The sequence below is a fragment of the Lygodium microphyllum genome, chromosome 26 (genome assembly GCF_053477565.2).
Source record: "Lygodium microphyllum isolate KBCC chromosome 26, Lygodium_microphyllum_v1.1.10, whole genome shotgun sequence".
NCBI lineage: Eukaryota > Viridiplantae > Streptophyta > Polypodiopsida > Schizaeales > Lygodiaceae > Lygodium > Lygodium microphyllum.
The window spans coordinates 26,975,916-27,000,017 of record NC_141160.1 but is presented as its reverse complement, the minus strand read 5'-3'; the positions used below and the strand labels follow the sequence as shown (position 1 = coordinate 27,000,017).

Sequence of the window (24,102 nt, the reverse complement as noted above, 5' to 3'; positions counted from 1 at the left end):
GTGGTATGCAATGGACGAAGCAAGCTTGGTCCCCATGGAGGTGAAAACTGTTTGCCAGAAGTTACTCATAAACTTTGCATCTCGATCATGTACTATGACATGTGGCAAGCCATGCAACTTGAAGACATTTTCCATAAACTGAGTGGCCACCTGAGAGGCTGTGTATTGGATCTTAGTGGGGATAAAGTGGGTAGCTTTGATGAGGTGATCAACGACCATATAGATACTATTCCACCCTTTTTTAGTTGCAAGAAGGTCAATGATAAAGTCCATTGTGATATGGGTCCATTTCCCTTCAGGGATAGGGAGAGGCTGCAAGAGGCCAGCGGGCCTAAGTGTACTATCCTTGTTCTGTTGGCATGGAACACATTTGGTCACAATGTCCTTGGCATCCCTCCATAAGCCTTTCCAATGAAAGCTCTTGGCAATCCTATTATATGTTTTGAAAACACCCAAGTGGCCAACAGTGGGGCAAGAATGCATCTCTTCCATGATCTTTTGCATGAAGGGGGAAGTGTGGGGGATGACAATCTTGCCATGGGACCAAATAAGGTCATGCTTGAGCTGATATTGGGATTTTTCAGCCATGACCCCATGCTGTAATTTCTGAAATATGTGGTTGAAGTGATTGTCTAACAAGTAAGCCTCCTAAAGCTCTTCAACCCAATCACTGTGCAATTCTGAGATAGAGGACACTTTGCATACCCACATCTGAGAGAGTGAATCAGCCACAATATTATCCTTGCCCTAAGTGTGTGAAATATCAAAGTCATAGTTTTGCAAGGTTGCCACCCATCGCCTTTGCTTAAGAGTCAAAGTAGACCGAATCAAGAAGTACTGGAGGACTCGGTGGTCCCTTTTTACTTGGAAGTGGCTGCCATACAAATAGTGATGCCATTTCTTGATGGCATGGAGGATGTCCAACATCTCCTGGTCATATACATTCATTTTCATCTCCTTCTCATCAAGCTTGTGGCTCTCAAATGCAATCACACTATGTTCTTGCAACAATACTACACCAATACCCCAACCACTGGAATCACAATGAATGGTAAATAGCTTAGAGAAGTCAAGGCAAACAAGGATGGGGGTTGAGGTAAGCGCATCCTTTAACTGTTTGAAGCTATGATCCGCAGTGGCATCCCAAAAGAATGACTCCTTTTTCAAGAAACTAGTCAAAAGTGCTACAATGGTGGCATAGTGCTTAATGAAGAATCTATAGAATGAAGAGAGACCAAGAAAGCCACGCAAAGAAGTGGTGGTGGAAGGAATGGGCAAGTTTCTAACACATTGCACCTTCTTCGGGTCAGTCTGTATACCATTTTTGCTCACAATGTGTCCCAAGTACTTCACAAATGTCTGCATGAATATGCATTTGCTCTCCTTAGCAAAGAGTCGATGCTCTCTCAATATGTCAAACACCCTCCGAACGTGTGTCAAGTGCTCCGTAGATGACTTGCTGTAAATGAGGATATCATCAAAGAAAACAAGCACAAACTTGAACAAAATGGGATGTAACATTTTGTTCATGAGGCTTTGAAAGGTGGCGGGGGTGTTAGTCAACCCAAAAGGCATCACTAGAAAATAATAAAGTCCACGATTAGTCCTAAAGGCCGTTTTGACCTCATCTCCTGCCTGCATACAAATCTAATGGTAGCGAGAGCGCAAGTCAATCTTAGTGAAAAAGCATGCCCCTTTCAACTCATCCAGCAAATCATCAATCCATGGGATGGGGTAGTGGTTCTTCACCGTAATTTTTTTCAAGTCTCTGTAGTCAATGCATATGCAAAAGGAGCCATCTTTCTTTTTTACTAAGAGGACAGACGATGCATAGGGGGAAGAACTTGATTCAATGAAACCCATCTCTAACAACTCCTTGATTTGATTTGCAACCTCTTCACGCTTACACTTGGAGAGTTTGTAAGGGGGTTTATTCACTGGCTTGGAATGGGGCTCTAGGTCAAGTGGGTGGTCCACTTGTCTCTTGGGGGAAAGGGATGTAGGCATTTGAAATAGGTCATTGTATTCCTCAAGTAAGGCCTGCAAGGCTGAATCATTAGATATTGTAGAGGACTAATCAGAATTGTCCTTATTTAATTGTAAAATAAAGATTTGTGAGCATTTCTTAAACTCCTGTTTGACTTGCTTTGCTCTAATGAGTTGAAAATCAGCATGATCTTGAACTCCCTCTAGGTGAATAGGCTGTCGATGCATCATAAACTCCATGTAAAGTTGAGAAAAGTCCATAGCAATCTTCCCCAATTGTTTCAGCCAATCACAGCCCAAGACAACATCAATGGGGCCCATATCTAGGGCAATCAGATCAACCAATGCCACTTAATTTTCAGCCAAGCATAAGGGAACTGCAAGACATACATGTGTGCTGATTTCTTCTTCTCCATTTGCTACTTGGACCTTCAAGGGGTGGTGTAATGCCATTGGGGTGCATTTCAACCGATCAATGGCTGATTTATTGACAAAACTATGAGTGCTTACACTATCCACAAGGATAAAAACATGCTTTCTATTGATACTTCCTTGAATGCGAAGGGTGCTGGGACTGCGGAAACCCGTCCAAGCATCCAAAGAGATCGAGCAAAGGGAAGTGGTGGGTGGGTGGGATGTCAAATCAAGTATCCATGATAGATCACCACACCTAGGTTGAAGGGAAACCCATCTCTGGATCATAGAACTCCTCGTGATCAACATCCTCCGTAGGCTCAGCCTAGTCAGGGGGGAGGTCATCCTCATCATTGTGCCAATCTTCCATGACATACATGCTATGGACTTTGACCTTGGCTATCTTGTACGAGCATTTGGAGGCATGATCGGCAGTGTACTTATCTCCACACTTAAATCATAGGCCCTTTTCCTTTCATTCCTTCACAACATCTAGGGAGATGAATCATTGGCTACTGGATCCATGGGAAGGTGATGTAGTGGACTATTTATTTTCAGCATACTTATTCTCAGCATTAGAGCCCAATGTTGTCCCAAAAGTGCCCATTTTTCTTTCAGCATGGAAGGCGGGGTAAGTGGGTATCTTGGGGTTGTTATTGGGCATAGAAGTGCCTCGAAAACCACCTCTGTATGGGGCTGATCATGAAAGAGTGAGAGTCTGTCCAATACCTTGCTAAAAATATTCATTCTTACGGTACTTTCTCGCATATCTCTCAGCTAGTTCAATTGCATCAAATAGTGTGGAAGGTTTTTGGGCCATGACATCTGCTGATAGGCTTGGTTCTAACCCATAGATATACTTGTGCAACTTATCATCATTGCTAATGTTGGGAAAGAATATCTCTCCAATGAGTTTTTAAAATTTTTGCAAAAAAATGGTATATAAAGACAATATACACTTTGCAACAAAATGGAGTTGCTAAGCAAAAAAACAAGCATATTGTAGAGGTGACTCGTGCATTGATGTCAGAAAGAAACTTGTCTCATTATTTTGGGTTGAGGTAGTTGCTACTACTGTACACATTGTGAATAGAACACCCACTACTACTGTGCATAAAATGCTACCCGAATATAAGTTTAGGAGTAGAAAGCCAAATCCCTTTCATCTAAAAGTCTTTGGATGCATTGCTTATGTGCTTCCTGATGAATTGCATAATAAATTGGATCCCAAAGCTAAAAAATATGTACCTGTTGGACAATGTCTTGAGTAGAAGGAATATAATTGCTTTAACCTTATTATAGATGAGCTGAGAGTTAGCAAGGATGCTGCTTTTTATGAAATGAGTAGCTAGTATAATAATGTGCAGAATATAGTTGGGGTTAATGAGCATGAGAGTGTGGCTATGTAGAAAATATGTTAGTAGTCACATATATTAAGTAAACCATAAGAGTTTCCTAGTCATAAATTTGTTGATAGACCTTGGAGTGGCACATTGAGATCACATGTTACTCCACCAAGTATATCACAGATGTTAAGAAAAGGTAAAGGGAAAATTGGGGGGACTCACCTAGTGTGATAGATGTATCATTAAGTTTATCTCATGTTGATGTTGATTTAGATGGCTCTCAACAAAGAGTGGATGAAGAGTTTGGAATTTCATCTATTAAAACACCTAGTATGTGGAAGGCACAAGAGGATGCTAAAGCACCTGATAGTGATTCAGGTCCATGCAAGTCAACTAGAGTGAGAAAGCCAATGTAGCAATAAACATATGATAGTTATGTAGCTCACTACTATGCATACATGGCTAAGATTGTGCAGGATATGGAACCCACTTATTTTGAGAATGCAGACTATGCATACATGGCTAAGGTTGTGTAAGATGTGGAACCCACTTGTTTTGAGGATGTAGTGGGTAATGAGTATTGGGATCATGCTATGGATGAAGAAATGGTTGCACTTATGGATAATGACACATCGAAGTTGGTGCCCTTACTTGAAGGCAAGAAAGCTATCATCTGCAAATGGATTTAGAAGGTTAAGCATAAGTTAGATGGATCTATTGAGCACTATAAGGTATGATTGGTTGCCAAAGGGTATGGATAGACTCATGGTATTGATTATGAGAAGACTTTTGCTCCAATGGCTAAAATGGCCATTGTAGGGGTTGTCATAGAAGTGGTTGCATCAAAGGATGGAATCATGCATCAAATGGATGTAAAAAATGCCTTCTTGTATGAGGAGTTGCAAGAGGAAGTTTATGTGGAGCAACAACTTGGTTATACAAATGAGAATCATCCAAATTATGTATGTAGGCTTCATAAGGCCTTGTATGGGCTAAAGCAAGCACCTAGGGTATGGTATGACAAGATTGCAGAATACCTTGTTAGCATTGGATTTCGTAGAGCACAAGTTGATAACTCACTCTATGTATGTGAGAGTGATGCATGTATTAAGATCATTATTATATGTCAAGATGATTTGATCATTATGGATGATAGTGACATAGAGATTGATAATGTGAAGCGTCTCCTCATGAATGAATTTGAGATGAAGGATTTGGGAGAGCTACGGTATTTTCTCAACATAGAGATAATTAGGACTCTAGAGGGTATATGGTTGTCACAGAGATAGTATGCATTGGACATGTTGAAGAAGTATGATATGGCTGATTGTAATCCTATTTCTATATCTTTGGATGTTAATGCTAAGCTTAGTGCACATGACTTAATTGAGGATGTCTATGCATTGAAAGATTGTGGAAAACCTTATGTATTTAATGATCACTTAGCAAGACCCAAACTACAAAGTTGGTTTGGAGAGTCAATTTATGCAGCTTCCATGGAAGCTACATTTGGATGTAGTGCAATGCACATTTCACTATGTCAAGTCCACATTAGATTATACCTTATTCTATGACACAGATGTACCATTGGACTTACATGGTTACAAAATATAGATTGGGATGGTAGTATTTCAAATAGGAGGTCTAATAGTGGTTTTATTCTTTCCTTTAGTAGTGTTGTTGTTAGTTGGAGTAGCAAGAAACATTTAACAATTACCTTATCTAGTACAAAGGTAGAGAACAAAGGTGTTTCTATCTCAACATGTGAGGTAGCTTGGTTATGAAAGCCACTTAGTGATTTGGGGATGCAGGTTGACAAGAAGATTATAATCTACTATGATAACCTTAGTAGCATTCAATTTGCTAGGAACCTAGTGTATCATACACAGATCAAACACATAGGGGTCAATTACCATTTCTTTCGAGAGTGAGTTCTGACAAGTGAATTTGACTTAGATTATATCAGTACACAGAGGATCAAGCTATTGATATTTTCACCAAGGTCATGGGAGCTGGGAAGTTTCAATGCTTCATGACTATGCTTGGAGTTCACAAGCTCATATTGAGCTCCAGAGAAAGTGTTGAGATATTCAGGTCTACATGAGCTAGCATCCACTATGCATCTTCGTGATATGACAAGATATTATTCATTGGCATATTAGATGTGGTTGATGTGAGGATATTGAGTGATTCTACAGCTGAAATACATCCATGTTGTCCATCCTTCATTCTATAGCTGAACTACATCTATGTTGTCCGTCCTTCATTATCACACATTCATTGTGCCACCTCTTCTTTCCCTAGCAGGTTCACACTTAGTGACCACATGCATATACAATGTGGTATTTTCATACGTATTTTATCATGTTTTAGACTTAGTTATTTTTGTATGAAAGAAGAAGGGGGAATTCATGCCTTGAGTGTGTGCTCTTGATTTCTTCACCTCTCTCCTCTCTTGTTTGTTTTCATAGTATCAGAGCTGTCCCATAGCTATGTAGAGCCTGATTAAAAGCTTAAGTGAAGGCACTAGAGCATGAAAGTAAGCAAGCAAGAAATGGGCAAGAAGCTTGCTTGATTTGCCTTAGGTTATAGCCACAAGAGACTTCTAGGGTTGGCAAGGCTATAGTCTTCGATTGCAATGAAACCTGGTGAGTAGGAAGAATAGTGTGTATACTAGAGATAGACCCTTTAGGGCTTCCTTACTATGATTTTTGACATCTAAGATCATTTGGACCTTTGTTCTAGACCTGCAAGTGGTTTTGACATCAATTTTTGGGTAAATTGCAGTTTTGGCTGTGTTAGCCATTTACAGGTGCACATGTTACAGATCTCAAATTTGTAAGGGTTTATAGTGTGAACACACTAAGTAGAAAGATGACTATATAGATATCCTGTAACTCGGGTAGGTGGACTAAGTGAAATCTAGCTATAAAGTATCATTGGAATGATATGTCGATGGCAAGTACCAACCATATCAATGATATGAGTGTAGAAACAGTCATCTAGCATGTGACAAATCTAGTTTCTTGCCAATAAACTTCTCCTCTAGTGTCATATCATGCACTACAGTAGTGGGAGTCCTATTTATAGTATACAAAGATGTAGAGACATCTTTAGTCAAATAATAATGAGGCGTTTTATTTTCAACCACATCAAGGCTTGTGAAATTTCTTCAATGTGCCTATTCTTCCTTTTAGCAATACCATTCTATTGCGGAGTGTACCTACATGTAAATTGCCTCTAAATTCAATATTGTTTCAAAAAACTACTAAATTCATTAGAGAGATACTCTTTCCTCCAACTAAACTCAGGCACATAATCTGCACATTGGTTTGTTTCTCAACCAAATTTTTTATAGCTTGAAAGTGAGAGAACACCTCACTTTTCTCATTCATGAAGTACATCCATACCTTCCTTACATGATCATCAATAAAGGTTACATAATACTTACATTCAACCATTGATGCAATATTTGTAGGACCCCATACATTTGATTATACAACATCAAGTAAATGATTGCTTGCATGTTTATCGTGAAGGAATGCATGCCTTGGCCTATTTTCCAAATTGGCATGCTTCACACACTTTTTGCATATCGGCCACGTTGAGCTTAGACAAGCCCATCACATGAATTCATGTGATTGCATATCTTTTAACCACTACACATTAACATGACCAATACATTTATGCCGAATGTCAATATCAACCACAACTCTTGAACCTTGTGCAAACATAACAGCCTTTAGCTCAAGTACATTTACATCCAAGGTAAACATCCTTCCCACACACTTGTCTTTTGCAACCAATTTACATCTATTTCTCAAATCTTCTACAAAGCAACCATTCTGATTGAACTTTACTTGTAATCCCTAAACCATTTACCCAACAAAAACCAAGTTCTTTGTAATGTTAGGCTTATGTAGCACATCAACCAAACACTTCACTTTTTCATCCTACATAGACAATGGGACACTCCTAACATGAGCAATATAGGGTATGTTGTGTTGTCACCTATTTCAACAAAACTTGGTATCTCAAGATTTTTCATTTGCCATATGGCTAGAGGTACCTGAGTCTATTTGCACTACATCATCAACCATTACTACTAATGCATCTACATTTATTGTATTCATAAAGTGCTGCATAACAAATAACTTCTCATTATCCAACTGATTACTAGTAGATGCATACTTATTATGCCATGCTCTCCCATTTTTGTTATTTCCACCTCTTCTCTTTTCTAGAGAATAATATGAAATATGACATTTTTTACCACAATTATAGCATTCTCTGTTATAATAACTTGCATTCTATCTACCATGTCCTCCATGGCTCCCCCTACCTCGAGGCTAGCCTCTATCACCTATATGTGACTGCTCATATGAGTCATTGGACTACCCTTGATTTTTCTCATAATGGCCACTACCATGACCTCTACCACTACTTTTGTTAGAGTAGAGCATCTATTCTGAAATGTACTTGCTTTGTGACGAAGATGCAACAAGACCCTTGTAAAATCAAGGATGGTGTCTCTTGTGTTGATGGAGGTTCAAAACCACTTATACTCCTTGCCTAGCCATCCAAACATGCAACCACTATATCATCATCATCAACCTACACTTTAATAGATCCAAGAGCCTCAACAATGTTGTTAATCTTCAATGCATAGGTATTAATAGACAAATTTTCATGATTGTCATTTTCTAACTCAAACTTCGATTGCAAATTTTTAGCTTTGGTATTTTATCAAAGAGTTTGACCAAGTTATACCATGCTTTTGTAGGACTATTTGCATCTTGTATATGCCCAATCATATTATTTGAAACATTGATGGAAAGCTAATACATAACTCTTTGAGCACCCTAGCTCCTTTTCTTAAATGTCTTGGCCTTAAGTGTGACATTTCCCTTTGGTAACTCTAGAGCCTTAGCATTATCTCCAACAATGTAATCCCAATAACCTTTGCTCACAATGAAATTGGTCAATCTGAACTTCTAAGCATGGAAATTATGCTTGTCAAGCTTATCATTGGAAATCTGATTAAATCCCTCAGACATTGTGCAACAAAATCCCCAAATCCGCCTTTAACAATAACTTGCTATTTCAAGTAACGATCACATGTATTGAACTCAATCATAAGCATATCCTGAACAACACCTATAATATCTCACAGTAGCCAAATATTATTTGCCACGCCCAATACCTACAACCTATTTGCACAATTTCAAGATTTACAGAGTTCATGAATCTTACTAGATTCACATACAAATAGCCTCAAACTCCAGATGAACAAAGGCCGAAACATGTATCACATACTAATTTGATTGCACAAGATCAGATTGGAGGTCTATAATACTCCCTTGAGCACTTCAAGCTCACGATGGTGGCTCACGATGGTGCACAGAGTGTCCAGCAAGTCGATAAGCCATGTCGAGCTTGTTCAAGTACATGTGTTGGACCTGATCACCCACATCGTGCCACGGACCATCTCAACATGTTACCTCAACACGACACAGCACAGCATGATACGGTCTCCCCAACTCAACATGGCAGCTAAACATGACACGGAGGTCGACACGACATGGTATCGTGACACAGCATGGCACTGACACATCTCAACAGTCCACCATATCATCTCCCCCCATCGGGCAAGGAGTTTTCCATGGCACTTGAACTTTCTTGGTGCTTACGCAAGGGCGCACCCTTGAAACCCTTCACTATGGGTCAGTACCCCACACATCTCTCACCCCACAAGACTACCCAATCCCCTCACTCTCGACTGAATGCACTCACCATCCCCACTCACCTATTCTGGGTGGAAGTCCCAATCCACCTAACCATGCCCAAGTGACACGCACTATGGCCCCATGCTGCAATATGCCACCCTGGAGAGCTAGGTCTCAAGAGAAAGGTACCTCCACTATACACACCCCCTACAAAAAAACTCGACGCCCACTTTGAGTTGTGGCACTACTAAGAATTTCTTATGTATACAACGATAAGCCCGATACTCCCTAAGTTGATTCAAAAAGGTGAATATAACTATAGGAATGCCCCTACTTAGTTTTGCACTCAAGTGTATTTACAAGCTGTGCCACGACGTCGCCACCTTGGTAGATGCGCCAATGCTAAAGTGTGGTGTCGATGTCGCGACCTACTTCATTTGCTAGGCTCTTGCTAGCCAAATCATCCTTTGAAGCATTGTTGGAGGAGGCTGTGGTGATGCATCGAAAGGCCACGTACCTCTTTGCTCTCCTCAATCTATCCATGGTGCCTACATGAAGAAGTCCCTCGCCCCACACCTTAGTTCTCTTAGACATTCGCAGATCAACTTGTATTGGGGGGTAGGACTTTGCAACTCCTTTGGCAGTAGATCATCTCCTCGCAAAGGCTATGCATCACTTGGCATGAGAAGTCCAATCCCATCTTGCCATGCCATCCTTAGGTCTACATCTCCTTTTTGAAGTGCCCTGTCTGGCACGAATCTTTAGGGATGCCTCGTAAAGTACGTGTTGTCTCCTTTTGAAGTTGCGTGCGGACACGCCCTCTTTGCAAGGTCCATGGTCCACGCATGCATCACTTATCTTCTTCTTGAAGTGCCCTTCTTGGCACAGATCTTCAAGAAGCCACCTGCGAAACATGCATCTCCTGCCTTTGAAGCCATATGTTGATGTGCCATCCTTCTTTTTTTTACACCACTCCATACAGAAGGGGTGTGAAGAAGGGGAGAGCCCTTCTTGGCTAGGTTTGACTTGATCACACATGTCTTCCAAAACCTTTTGTGTTGGCCCTCTCAGGCTGGATCCATTTTGGTGATGCATAAATAAATGTAGAGGCCATTGCTATTAAGATGCCACACTGCACTGGCTTGCCCTAGAAGGCCTTGCTTGGCTAGATTGAGCTGGATCACTTGCATGTAAGTTAGATTTGATTTGATGAAAACAATCAAATTGTCTAGCGTGCAGTGTGAGGGCCATCTCCCTCATTGTGTCCACCTCGATTTTGCCGTATAACGGCTTGATTTTGCAAGTTAGACCAGAATAGCTTGTACAAGTTGATATGCGGGGTGGCCTCATACCATCTTGCCCTCACAACCAAATCCATTTCTTTGGCTGTTAACAATGGCCTCTTAAGGCCGAGGTAAACCTTTGTGGCCCGAGTTGAGACCAAGCCTTCACACTTGGCCTCGGTAGTTGTGTTGGGCTCCCCATTGAGCTGGATCTGTCTTTGAACCTCTGGAGGGTGAAGCCTCTATGCAACTTGCATCTGCTCAGTCATGAAGCCATCCAACCACGATGATGTCACCTAGCAAAAGTTGCAACCCTTTGGTCCTTAGACTGGAATGGGCTTGAACGTGCAAGTAGACTTTGATGGTGAAGAAGACTCTTTGAAAGACGCTCTCATCCAAAGTACAAGACCCCCAACTTCCTGCACCTCTACAACTTGAGTCTTTTCTAGAAGATCCACTCTCCATTATCTATCCACACAAGGGGCACCCCAGTACCCCTATCATCTTTACTGCATGAGGGCTCACCTCCCTCACAATCAACCGCTATAGTAGAATTTCTTTCCTCATCAGTTTCATAAGAGTCAACTTGAACTTTATCACTGAAGCACACATGTTTCCCCTTGCTAGCTGACTCAATTTCTTGCAGTTTTGGGGTCGACTTCACCGTCTCACCCTTCACCTTGTGTATTGAAGCATCATTAGATTCCCCATGCTCCCCAGCACGGGCCTTTGGGCTCATGGCTCACAAGCTCCTCAACACCTCCCAGCACCTTGGCCTCATCACCCAACTCAACACAAACGGCACATTCATTTAAACTTGCAGCTCCATAAGTTTCGCCCACTTCAACATCAAACACGACTGTTTGTTTATACTCATGGCTCACGAGTTCTTCAATAACGACCACTTGGCCTCCTTATTCCCCTCAACACACACAGCCGTTTCTTTAGACTCATGGCTCATGAGTTCTTCAAGAGTCAGCTACTTGGCCTTGTCATCCATCTCCACATCAGTTTTGGCCATAATTTTATCCTCCTAGCACCAACAGTCTTATGCCCTAAGGCAATCCATGTATTTGGTCATTTCTTTAGACTCTCGGCTCACGAGTTCATCAAAAGTTAGCCACATGGCCTCATCTTCCCCTTCCGTAGTCCAATAACCCTCATCATCCGAATTATTATCCATTCCATCTAAAAAAGGGCTTATAGCCCCCTCACGCTTCACGCTTCTTTCCTCAACCCAAGCGATCTCCTCATCAACACATTCGGGCTCGACCCACTCTTCAGTACTACATGATGGTTCCATCTGTCCTCCTGGATTATTTATACTCCCCCTAGGTGCAAAAGTCTATAGATTTGCCCCAATTTCTTTATACTCCTTCCAAGTACAGGAGTCTTTAGTCTCGCCGCCGCATACATCTTCAATTTGCTCATCACTTAGTCCATAGGCTTTGTGTCCAAAAGAATCATCTGCATGGGAGACTCAGCCTCTTCTGCCTCCTCCCGTGGAATGGAATGGAACTAGGTAGAATTGTGAAAGAGACTTTATTGTGCACATCAACCCATCCACCTGCTGACCATATTTACAAGCACAGAATGGAGGGTAACCTAGTTAGAGGCATGTTGTGCACCCATGCTCCAACTTAGGCCCCAGACAACTTGAGCACGTAGAATTGCCTATGGACTAAGGACTCGACACGCAACTTTCACCCTGAATGCCAAGCCTAGAATGCAAGGGTCTAGGCAATGATACTTCGTAGGAGAAGGCCCTCTTTGGCCACATCTTGCAATCTGTCTGTTGAAGAAGCGAACATGCAACCACAGCAAGGAGGTCACATGTTGCATAGTGTAAGAGGTGTGTTTTGCTTTGAATGAAAAGAGCTGGGCATTAACTACCCGAATCTTCCTTAAAGTGTGCCACTGAGTCTTCTTGCCCTTGTTGGATTGAAATTTTTTTGACACGCCCTTCCTTGCTTTTCTTTTAGTGCCCTTGGAGGCATGGATTTGACTTGAAGTACCTTGAGAAGAAGACCACTTGACCTGTTGGGGTGCAGCATGCCACTTGGCCCTTTGCACGAGGTCCATTTCACTCACGTCTAGAATCCTCCCCCGCTTTGAACCACATAGTTAGAAAAGATGCGGGGGAGTCTTCTACTGGATTGAGTTGCACGGAGAGCACATGTAATAGGAGTGAACTGCACAACATGCCTAGAAGCTACATGTTGTTTAGCCTACCACACGAGTTCCATGTCTCCCGCACCCAATGTTGTTACCCTCGTTGAAGCACACCCCTTTGAAAGGATAGGATGAGAGCACCCTGGTTGGACTAGCGGGCTAGCGCCTAGACAGCTTGTGGCGATTTGATGGGTTGCATTAAACCACTATGCTTGTAAAGTGAGGGCCATATCCCTTGCTACAATCACTTTCGGGCCTCTATTGCCCATATCTGCCTTTGTCATGCACAATAAAAGAAGGCATGATTCAAATAAATCTATACATGCCACACCCATTTGAATTTTTAGGCCTTTGGAGATCAATCTCTATGGTCCATGATGAAGCTAGTCGGGTCCATTTCATAGCATCGAACCTTCTATCCCACATCATCACAAGGGTCATGTCCCTCGCCGTAGTCACCTCAAACTGCCCTCAATGGTCTAATTCATCAAGACAGCTCCCATCCACTTGAGCAACTTTAGGTAAGGGGTCACCACACCTTGCTTAGCTTTGTGAATGGGCCTTTGTATGCCCGGATCCATCTTGGTTGCCCCAATGAGAGCTAAGCCTTCACACCTCACCCTCTCCTTCATCATTTGCTCCTTGATGAGCCAGATATTCTTGGAATACTTTGGAGGGTGAAGCCTCCTTGCATCTCATAGCTCCTTACTTGAACGCTACTTTGATACCATGAAAAGATGGAGGGAGAGAGGGAGCTTGAGCTCTTGCAAGACATAAAACATATAGAGAGAATACACACATGATAAGAAGTTAAAGCCCTAGTCTTTCTTCTTATTCTTCACTATATGATTTTTTTGAAAATAAGAGAGAGTACAACATACATAATATACAAACGGTCTACAATGTGAACACACTAAGTAGAAAGATGACTAGATAGATATCCCAGACTATAATGTTCAACTATAAAGTATCATTGGAATCATATGCCAATGCAGGTTACGACCATGTTAGTGGTATGAATGTGGAAACTATTGTCTAGGTACGTGAGTGTTAGCTTGTGTTGAGCTTAACATCTCAACAGTCTTATCAGTACACAAGAAGTGAGACTAATTACTATCTATCCACTAAGAAGGCTATGGACAATAGCCTTATGATTTTGATTGTCTATGTAAATGACATGATGATTGCTAGAAAGTTAATTTTATGGACATGGATATACTAAAGAAAAGGTTACTCAAAACCTTTGGCATGAAGAACTTGGGGAATGATGATCACATTCTTGGGATTTGTATTATCTGGAATAGAGACAAAAAATACTCTATTTGACTCAAAAGAAATGCATTGCAAAGGTATTGAAGCATTGCAATATGGAGAGGGGGAAGATAGTCAATGTTCCATTTCCTCTACATTTGAAACTTAGGCAAGAGAACAATCCAAATTAGGTGAGAAAAAGGGTAAAATGGACAACGTTCCTTTTTCATTCATAGTTGGTAGTTTGATGTATGCCGGATATCTAGATATTGCCTATGTAGTAGTGGGAGTGGTTAGTGGGTATATGTAACCTTGGCAAGAAGCATTGGGAGACCGTAAAGGGTGTCATGGGATACTTGAACGGCACTAAATGTGTTATTACTATATTTTGGTAGTGATGTGTGTGACCACACTTAGGAGTCATGGCACTTTTCTCCCACTTTAGGAGCTTTTTTCCCCTCGACCTTATATGTATGCCCATTTACTCTTAGGCATACTAAGTCTTGAAAATCTTCTATATTGATACCTCTCAATACACTTTGAGTTATGCTCTCTTGAGCTTCTTCTTCTTCAAGCTATGTACTTACATTCAAGCAATGAATATTGGAGCAAGCTCTGACCTCTTGGGTAGAGCCATCAATACCCTCCACTTGATTTTCTCAAATTGGGGCAAGACTTAATAAGCATTCACATATCAACAAATACTACAAGATAGTTGGTATAGGCTTGGAACCATCAAATATTCTATTTGGATTCATTTTGACCTTCATTTGCACTACTAACAATATTGCATAGGTTGTTTCATCCTTTCATGCAAAATTTTTGACATTAGTCATTTTTGCAAGTAAGAGTCCTTATAGTTTCCTTTACATTGTGCTATATAGCATTTCCTTTTGTGCATATTTTTCTCTATATGAGCAACTTTCGTATCAACTATAGCCAATGGCCATGGTTGAAAACCATGACGTATTTCATATATTGGTTGTTAATGACAAGTTGGATGGAACCAACTATCCATTGTGGCCTTATATGATACATTGTATATTGGTTGAAAAGGGGCTTTGAAACATTGTACATGGATTTGAAAGATGTCTTGGTGGTGTTTTAGAAGCTGCAACTGTAATAGAAGCAGCAGAAATAGGTGATGCTGATGATATTATAGGTTTAGGTTTTGCTCCAAACTGATGCTAAAGCACCACCATCAGCTACTCCTAAATAGATCTACTGGAATGTCAAAGATGCAAAGGCTCATGCTTTGATTGCATTGCTTATTAAAGATACTATGATCCTATATATTTGATCATGTAAGATAATTAAGGATGCTTGGGATACTCTTGTATGCTTGTACTAACAAAGAAATGTGGTTTGTGTTGCTTACCTATGTAAGTAGTTATATAGTGAGCATATAGATGAAGTGATTCCATGGATAGTTTTTTGATAAAGTTCAAATATCTTAAGGAGTAGTTGATTGCTGTTGCTGCTGCAGATGAGATTTTGGCAAACAATTCACCTATGCAAATTGTTCTTAATGGTCTTCTTAATTCTTATCAGAGTTTTGCATCTCTCTTTTGTTTGGTAATGAAAGGAAATCCAAATGATTTTTCATTTGATGAGTTGGTTTCTATTTTTTTTGTAGGAAGAACAATATAGACAAATTAGGTCCATTATGCATGTTGTAGACCAAGTTTTTGTGGCTAGTCAAAAGGTAAAGAAAAAGCTTCATTCTTTACTAGTAAGGCAAAGTCTACAAATGTTGCTTAGACAAAGAAGGCTAACAAGGACGAGAAGGAAAAAGAGGGTTAGATGTTTTGCATGTATTGTAAGGTAAAATATCATGTTAAAAAGGACTATCCTAACTTGGCTTTGAAAGAGGCTAAGAAGAAAGAGAAGTATGGTTGTTATAGATACCTCTTCTTCTTTGTTAGAATGGGAATCTAGTGTGCAATGTAATTATGACCCTTCTTTACAATTCTTGTGTGTCTATTGTGGATTCAAATGTATGGTACTTTGACAATGGTGCCATGAAGCACTTCAGTTCTCTTGACCTTGCCCTTAAGAGTATATTATGATATGTGCTATAATTCCTCTTATCCTATCAAAGAAGTTGAAAATTTTGTACTAATTGCTGTTAACGATAATACTTTCACACTTATGGATGCTTTGTATATACTAAAGGTACAAAATAATTTACTATCAGTTTCTGCACTTACCAAGATTGGCTTGATTGTAAAGTTTATTGATAAAAGAACTCCAACTCATATCTCTCTTGTGATGATGCGATTATTGCATCTGTTTCACTATCTCATGGACCGTATAAGCTTAATAATTATGGAAAATTTGTGTTGAAGACATGGCATGTGCTATTGTGAATTCACAAATAGTTTCAAATGTAAAACTTTGGCATGTGTGTTTTGGTCATCTAAATTTTGCTACCTTATTGTGTTTATAGAAATTTTATATGGTGCCCTCATGCTTACTCTTGAGACACCTAAAAACCATACCTGTAAGACTATATATTGAGTCAAATGCAGTGCACTTCATTTTCAAAAGATGCTTCAATGAGAATTGCTCACAAACTATAGCTTGTAGCTAGTGATGTTTGTGGTCCAATGCAAATAGCATCTCTTGGGAAGTACTTATATTTCGTGACTTTCGTTGATGACTACTCCATGCATACATGGGCATATGTTTTAAAAGCTAAGATTGAAGTGTTTTTGTGCTTAGGCAGTTTGTTGACATTATTGAAAATTTGTCAAGATGTAAAGCGGGCATTGTTCGTTTTGATCAATGGGGAGTATATGCCTAAGGAATTCAATGCATATTTAGCTAACACAAGTGGTTTTTGCTTTATACTTAACAACTTGTGCATATCGTGATTGAGCAAGAAGCAGCCCACTACATACACTTCTAGTTGTGAAGCTAAGTACATGGCAGCTTTCATAACTACCATTGAGTGTGTTTGGCTTAGATGCCTCTTGGTTGATTAGGGTGTTGGATAGTCATTAGTTGCCTGCCACTATCTTTACTACAATTAGAGTGCATTGGCAGTTGCACAGAATCTAGTATTCCATATATGTACTAAGCACATTAAGGTGCATTATCATTATATCGGGGAGAGACTCTCTATAGGAGATCAACTTGGCCTATGTGTGTCAACACATGATAACCTTGTAGATCTTTTCACAAAGGCTTTGCCTCCTAAGAAGTTCAAAGCTTTTTACAAATGTTTGGGCTTACTCCCCTTTGTGGATTGATCTAGTCCACTAGGAATGCCACTTTCCTATATGTGAGTGCCAACTCTCATTTATCGCATCCCTCCTAGAGGGGATTTGTTACTATAGTTTGGTAGTAATGTTTGTGAACACACTTAGGATTATCATGGCACTTTTTTCCCTCTCTAGGAAGTTCTTTTTCCCCCAGCCTTGTGTGTATGCCTATTTACTTCTAGGGCATACTAAGTCTTGTAAATCTTCTCTATTGATACCTCTCTCAATACACTTTGAGTTGTGCTTTCTCAAGCTTCTTCTTCTCCAAACCGTGTACTTGCATTTCTCAATCCCTAAAACCAAGAGCCATGTGCATATGGTTCAAAAGAAAAGATGTATCTATTCTTAGATATATAAATACTAACTTTGCAAGGGGTGTAGACTCTAGGAGGCTTATAACATGCTTTCTCTTTACATTCACCATTGATACAATTGCATGGGCCTCTTGGTTGTAGCTATGTATGTTGTAAGCCACTAAGGCTTACAAGGAAGTTATACGGCTTACTCATCTATTGGCAGATTTGGGCATTTCAAGAGAGGTGCTTATGTTGCATTGTGATAATCAAAGTGCCATTTAGTTGGCACTCAATCTTGTCAATCATGCAAAGATAAAGCACATTGACATGAAGTAACACTTCACGAGGGACGTGCTTGAGGACAAGTGCATTGAGCTTGTCAAGGTCTATTACTACAAAGTACTGATGGGCATTGGATAGTATTTTCACTTTCTTTTTATACTCCTATAAAGGTGCATCAACCTTTAAGTGTAAGGTTTGTTGCTTGCTCCTTCTAGTAGACTGTATTGTAAGTGTTATCGAAAAACACTTTTGGTAGCAAGTAGGAAACTCAAAATTTTGGAGAGACTTTCAAATCAAACAACACCTTGCTATTTTTATCATTCTAATTAAAGATATTGTAAAGTTCAAAGAGTTATACCGTCTTCTTTAAACCTTGAAGGTTTTTTTTGAAACTTTTGCAATGCATGTGCATTAAACATTAGTTTTTAGATGCGAAAAGACTTGTATCATCGGGGATTCGGAACGTAGGGTTTGAACTCACACACCCACAATACTCAATCCACCCTGAAACTCCCACTTTGGCACCTAGGCTACAACCCCAATCCCCATTGGCTAAGAACTGGGTTTTCTTTACCACCATGATGATGGGTGTTTTGTTGAGGTTGGCGAGGCCGCCCAGTGATGAGCATTGTCAAACCGCCCTAAGACGCCCTTCTTCTTCTTTTGCTTCCCCTCCCTTCCCTTCCCTTCCCTTACGCACGCGAGGCCTATTCAAAGCCCTGGAGCTCCATTCCTGAGATCAAAGGCCGATTGCTTGTACCCCTGCTTGCGAATAAGCAAATCGAGGGCCGAGGTCAGTCTCCCTCTGTTGCACCATTCATGCACTCTTTCATCCTATATTTAACATGGCAAACTGATACATTGTCTGTGTGAACTGTTATCTTCTTAGGTAATCTATTGTAGTATCAAAAACCCTAGTTTTGCACGCCTGAATTCTGAATCGTTGCATCCTTCGCCTTCAAATTTCTGCGGAGGGTCGTCCCATCGTTATTGAACCTTACTGCAGATAGGTAGCTAGATTAGATGGATTATGTAGCCTCAATGTTGTTCCTGTTAAGCATGCTTCGCCTTCAAATTTCTGTGGAGGGACGTTCCATCGTTATTGAACTTTACTCACATTGACATTGAAGTCTACTGTAGATAGGTAGCTAGATTGGATGCATTATTTAGCCTCAATTTTACTCCTGTTAACACATTCTGCACAGTCTGTTACAAGGCCAATTTATAGGTATATCGATGGAATAATCCAGAGGTACAGAATAATATATAGGTACGTTGATGGGATGTCGATGGAACATGGACAGGCAGTTACGTTGTTCGATTCATTATTCCCCAGCTAACTTATGCTCTATAGTCCCCTGCTAAACAATTTTATAGGTACATGATACAGGTGATAGGTAAATAGATACATATAAATTGAATTAGTATTTATCCCCCGTTGCTGCTGCTAATGTATGCTGTCTAATCGACAACAATGCAAATTTCCAGGTAGAACTAAAGAACGTAACATGGATATGTAGGTAGATTCAACAGATAATGAATTCCCCATATTGGTGCCACTAACATTTGCTGTTCATTTTGTGGTGCAGGTAAAATTTCCTTGTTTTGGTCATGGCCTCTGTCTCTGACATGTTTGTGGTTCCCCATACTGTGGGGCGGGTTCTCTGCCCCATTTGTGGCGTCTCCATGCCACCTAATCCGGCAAACATGTGTGTTACATGTCTCCGGAGTCAAGTTGATATAACAGAAGGGTTGCAGAAGCATGTCACCATCTTATACTGCCCAGATTGCAGCAGTTACCTCCAACCGCCTCGAACGTGGATTAAGGCACAGTTGGAATCAAAGGAGTTGCTCACATTCTGCATTAAACGACTGAAGAATCTGAACAAAGTAAGGCTTGTTGACGCTGGGTTTATATGGACAGAGCCGCACTCTAAGAGACTGAAGGTCAAGTTAAAGATTCAAAAAGAAGTGATGAATGGTGCTATATTGGAACAAGGGTATGTTGTTGAGTATGTTGTGGAAGATCATATGTGTGATAGCTGTTCTAGATCTGCAGCAAATCCAGACCAGTGGGTTGCTGCAGTGCAAGTGAGGCAGAAGGTTGACCACAAGAGAACATTCTTCTACCTTGAGCAGGTTATTCTGAAGCACAATGCGGCAGCTCAAACCATCAACATTAAAAAGATCCACGATGGAGTTGACTTCTTTTTTTCAAATAGAAGTCATGCTTTGAAATTTGTTGATTTTCTGGGGAATGTTGTGCCAATTAGGAGTCGTCATGACAAACAGCTTGTCTCACATGATCCTAAGAGCAATCACTACAATTACAAGTTCACCTTTTCTGTTGAGATTTGCCCAATTTGCAAGGATGACCTAATCTGCCTTCCTCAGAAGGTTGCTGCTAGTCTTGGGAATATTGGGCCTCTTGTTTTGTGCAATCGTGTTTCCAACAATTTGTTACTTCTTGATCCAGAAAATCTCAGATCAGCATTTGTTGATGCTACACAGTACTGGAGATCACCATACAAGTCTCTTCTCAGCAGCCGGCAGCTTGTGGAGTACGTAGTTCTTGACATAGAAAGTGAGCATACATCTGGAACCGGCAAGTTTCAGTTGGCACAAGCGCAAGTTGCACGGGTTTCTGATTTTGGAAAGAATGACCTGATTTTCACAACAAGGACACACTTAGGTCATTTGCTGAACCCTGGAGACTATGCCCTTGGGTATGACTTGTATGGTGCAAATACCAATGATTTGGAGCTTGATAAATACAAAGGCCTCTCACTTCCAGATGTAGTACTTGTGAAGAAGAGCTATGAAGAGAAAAGGCAAAAGAAAAGAGGTAAGCCAAGGCCATGGAAGCTGAAGGCCTTAGAAATGGAAGTTGAGAACACTGGCAGAGGCAGAGGTGATGATGAGAACAAGACAGCTGACTATGAAAGGTTCTTGGATGATTTAGAGGAGGATCCTGAAATGCGGACAAATGTAGCTGTATACAGAAATACTGTCTACAGAGATCAATCTGAGATGGGATCAATGACTGATGGGGAAGGACCTCCTACAATACCTCTAGAGGAGTTGCTGGCCGATCTTCATCTGGAGGAAGAAAGTACAGCAGCTTCACAGAGTGGGTATGACGATGAGGAGATGCATGTAGTCTGATGCTTTTAGTGTCTGACTTAATTTCACTTGAAAATGTAATCAACGGAGGCTCTTTGTAGCGGTCCAAGGTGGTCGAATGCTGTCAGTATGGGGGGCAACTTCAGTGCACTTGACTGATGCAGTTATGGAGAGCAGACAATTTCAGTGGTTAGTGCTGATGAATAGGAGTTTTTTATTTGTCATTCTTGGTTGGAATCTTGCTTTCTTTTGCAACAAAAGCAAATTCATGTAGAGCCACCTTGATATGAAAATGAAGATGGATATGTTGTATGCGAGTGTATAATGTTCATTCCTACAACCGGAAATGGTTGTTTTAAGAGAGGTGTGACATATATGTGGTTTTAGGCAATTTATGCCTTGCCAATATAAAGTATCAGTAACCTGTTTGTTTGTATCTCAACATTCTTTTTATAGATTCAAATGGTTGAAGCATTGTTATCTGGAATTGTGTTAAGATTAATCCCATAACTTTGGCCGGATTGTTTAGCTTTCTATGCAGTAGAGCATTGTGTTCTCTCATCTCCAGTTTAGGAGTCGCTTCAGCCTTGTAGTAAGATCTGCATGTGCAATCACTGCAAATTATGTTCCAATTGTAAACTTGGAAATTGAATTTTTCTCTGCAAAAGTTGCGACTTGCCGTATGTCCACATGTTTGTAGATACTTGTGGTCCACATGCAATGATGATTCTTTACAGCTGCATGGTAGGGTAATGGGTGTGACATGAGGTTGCATCTGTACCGTCCTAGGAGGATCCCCAATGTGAGTTTCTAATTTATGAGGATCTGAGTTGGCTCAGGTTGTTCCAAAAAGTTCAATAATGGTAGCTTGTCGAATAGATGGATGATCTATACTCTTTAAGTTATGCATTGATATTTTCATAGTGTGTATGTAATGTGCAAAGGGTCCTGCTGATGCTGTATGGGATATCTGCATTTCTTGAGGGTATGGGCATAAAGGCTTATCAATATGGAATTTCTTGGTGTGTGGTTCAGACTACTTGCTCGTGTGTGTCTGTTCACACTACATGGTTGTATGCCCTAGTTTCTTACACCCTTGCAAAATGTTTGTAAGTTCTGATTCCTGGACAATGCCCAGTGAACATGTCATGATTGTGGTCCCCTTCTAAATATGCATTCTGTTTAATTTCTGACAAGGTAGTAATCATCAGATAGGTTTTCTAGTGTGCCTATTTTAAAAACCTACTTATGAAGTCTATAAATCAACTGTTGTTGTAGCTCTCAATTATGGTGGAGCATTTGGGTCCAACTTTCTAGTGTGGCTATTTTAAAAATCTACTTATGAAGTCTATAAATCAACTGTTGTTGTAGCTCTCAATTATGGTGGAGCATTTGGGTCCAAACAAGTTGGGTGAATTGATAGTATCAACTAGGGAAAAATGAGCCTAGTCTTAATCATGCCAGCATGGGTGTGTGTACACATCTAAATGCAAACAAAGCAGAGGTTTTATCTTTTGAAGATAGGATTGTGAGGACAATGTTAAATCTGTGAAGTTAGCATCAGCTTTGATCAGGTTGGAGCTCTGTATGAAGTTACATGGGTGATTTCTTTGGGAATTGACAGCGAATGTGAAGGTACAGCTATTAACTGCATACATGATAGCAATTTGGTATTGGAGTTATTTGCAGCTTTCGTCTATCTTCTACAGCTACACATTGAATATTCTAGGTTTGGTATATGGGCGGAATGATTGGGTATTAAAATTGAATTCTTTGGAGTTGGTCACAACTGTGTCCACTACCTACTGCTCTTGTTGTTCTCTATTTATGAGGATGAATACATGTCTTATTTTGAGGTTTTAATCTTTTTTCCCTTGAAGTATGGTTTAGTATGGCCTTGAGAATCACCTTGCAAGTAGGAGTCACTTCAACTTTTACTAGTAGGATGTACTAAGTGTGAAGAAAATATCCTAACATAGAAACACAAATAACATTGTATGACAAAGCACAGACTTGTAGAAGAACACAGTTAGAATTATGGTAACTAAGAGACAATGAACACTCCGAATGAATTCCAAATCGCAGTAAGGCAACCTTCAAATGTTGAACACTAGCAAATGCAACAAAGGAAGCTTGGATTTGATGCATGAGTCAGTGTCGGAGAGAGAGACTAAAAACACAGGTGAGGATAAAAGATAGTTATTGTAGCTGGGAGGAGAGAAAACAAGAAGCTGAGGAGATGATGGTGATAGCTGAAGGAGAGAGAATTTGTAGGGCAGTAGCTGGGGTCTGCAAATATAATAGTATGTTGATGTGACTAGTTGTACAACAGTTGGATGACGAATAACAGCTGTCTAGTTGGAAATAGTAACAAAATGATGACGGGGGGGGGGGGGGGGGGGGGGGGGGCGCTGGAAATAGACACTAGATGAGTGAAGATTGCAATGGATAGCTTGGACTGCGATGTCCTTCCCGAATAGGATGTGGGTAGCAAGCTAAAAACACTTGAAACCTACAAAAACTAGATTAGGGCTAAATGGAGGGTAGCATACCTATTTATAGAAATTTTGGATCTTCCCAAGTGGGTTTGTGCTTATAGGATACAAACACTCACTAGAAACATTTCTTTTAAGTAAACAAGGTTTCTTTCTTAATTAAGCATGTTTTGGGGCTATTTAAGTGAAGCTTAATGCATTTTTAGCTCCACACCCTCTCTCAGGCCCAACAACAGTGCCATGAGAAATAGGCTAGCAAAGCTTTTTTTTTCCCTTTGTCTTTTACCTCAAGGTGTCCCATTTCAAAGCAACCAGAGTATCCAACAAAGGGTGCGTGTTGACTGCCCAATGGCCTACTAAGACTATAGAGGCGATGGTTATCTTATTGAGGGAGCCCAAGTGATCACCCCCTAGAGAAGCTAGGGCATCGAACAAAGGGTGTACGACAATTGTCCCAACGGC

The 24,102-nt window shown here is 40.5% G+C and overlaps 1 protein-coding gene across 1 annotated transcript; it reads left to right on the top strand.

Moving 5' to 3' along the window:
- Window positions 1–18,626: 18,626 nt before the first annotated feature.
- On the top strand, window positions 18,627–21,627 carry NMD3 (nonsense-mediated mRNA decay NMD3 family protein). The gene is made up of 2 exons (XM_087668216.1): window positions 18,627–18,815; window positions 19,612–21,627. The coding sequence occupies exon 2, from the start codon at window positions 19,634–19,636 to the stop codon at window positions 21,185–21,187; it is 1,554 nt and encodes a 517-aa protein (XP_087524342.1). The 5' UTR covers window positions 18,627–18,815; window positions 19,612–19,633; the 3' UTR covers window positions 21,188–21,627.
- Window positions 21,628–24,102: the final 2,475 nt, after the last annotated feature.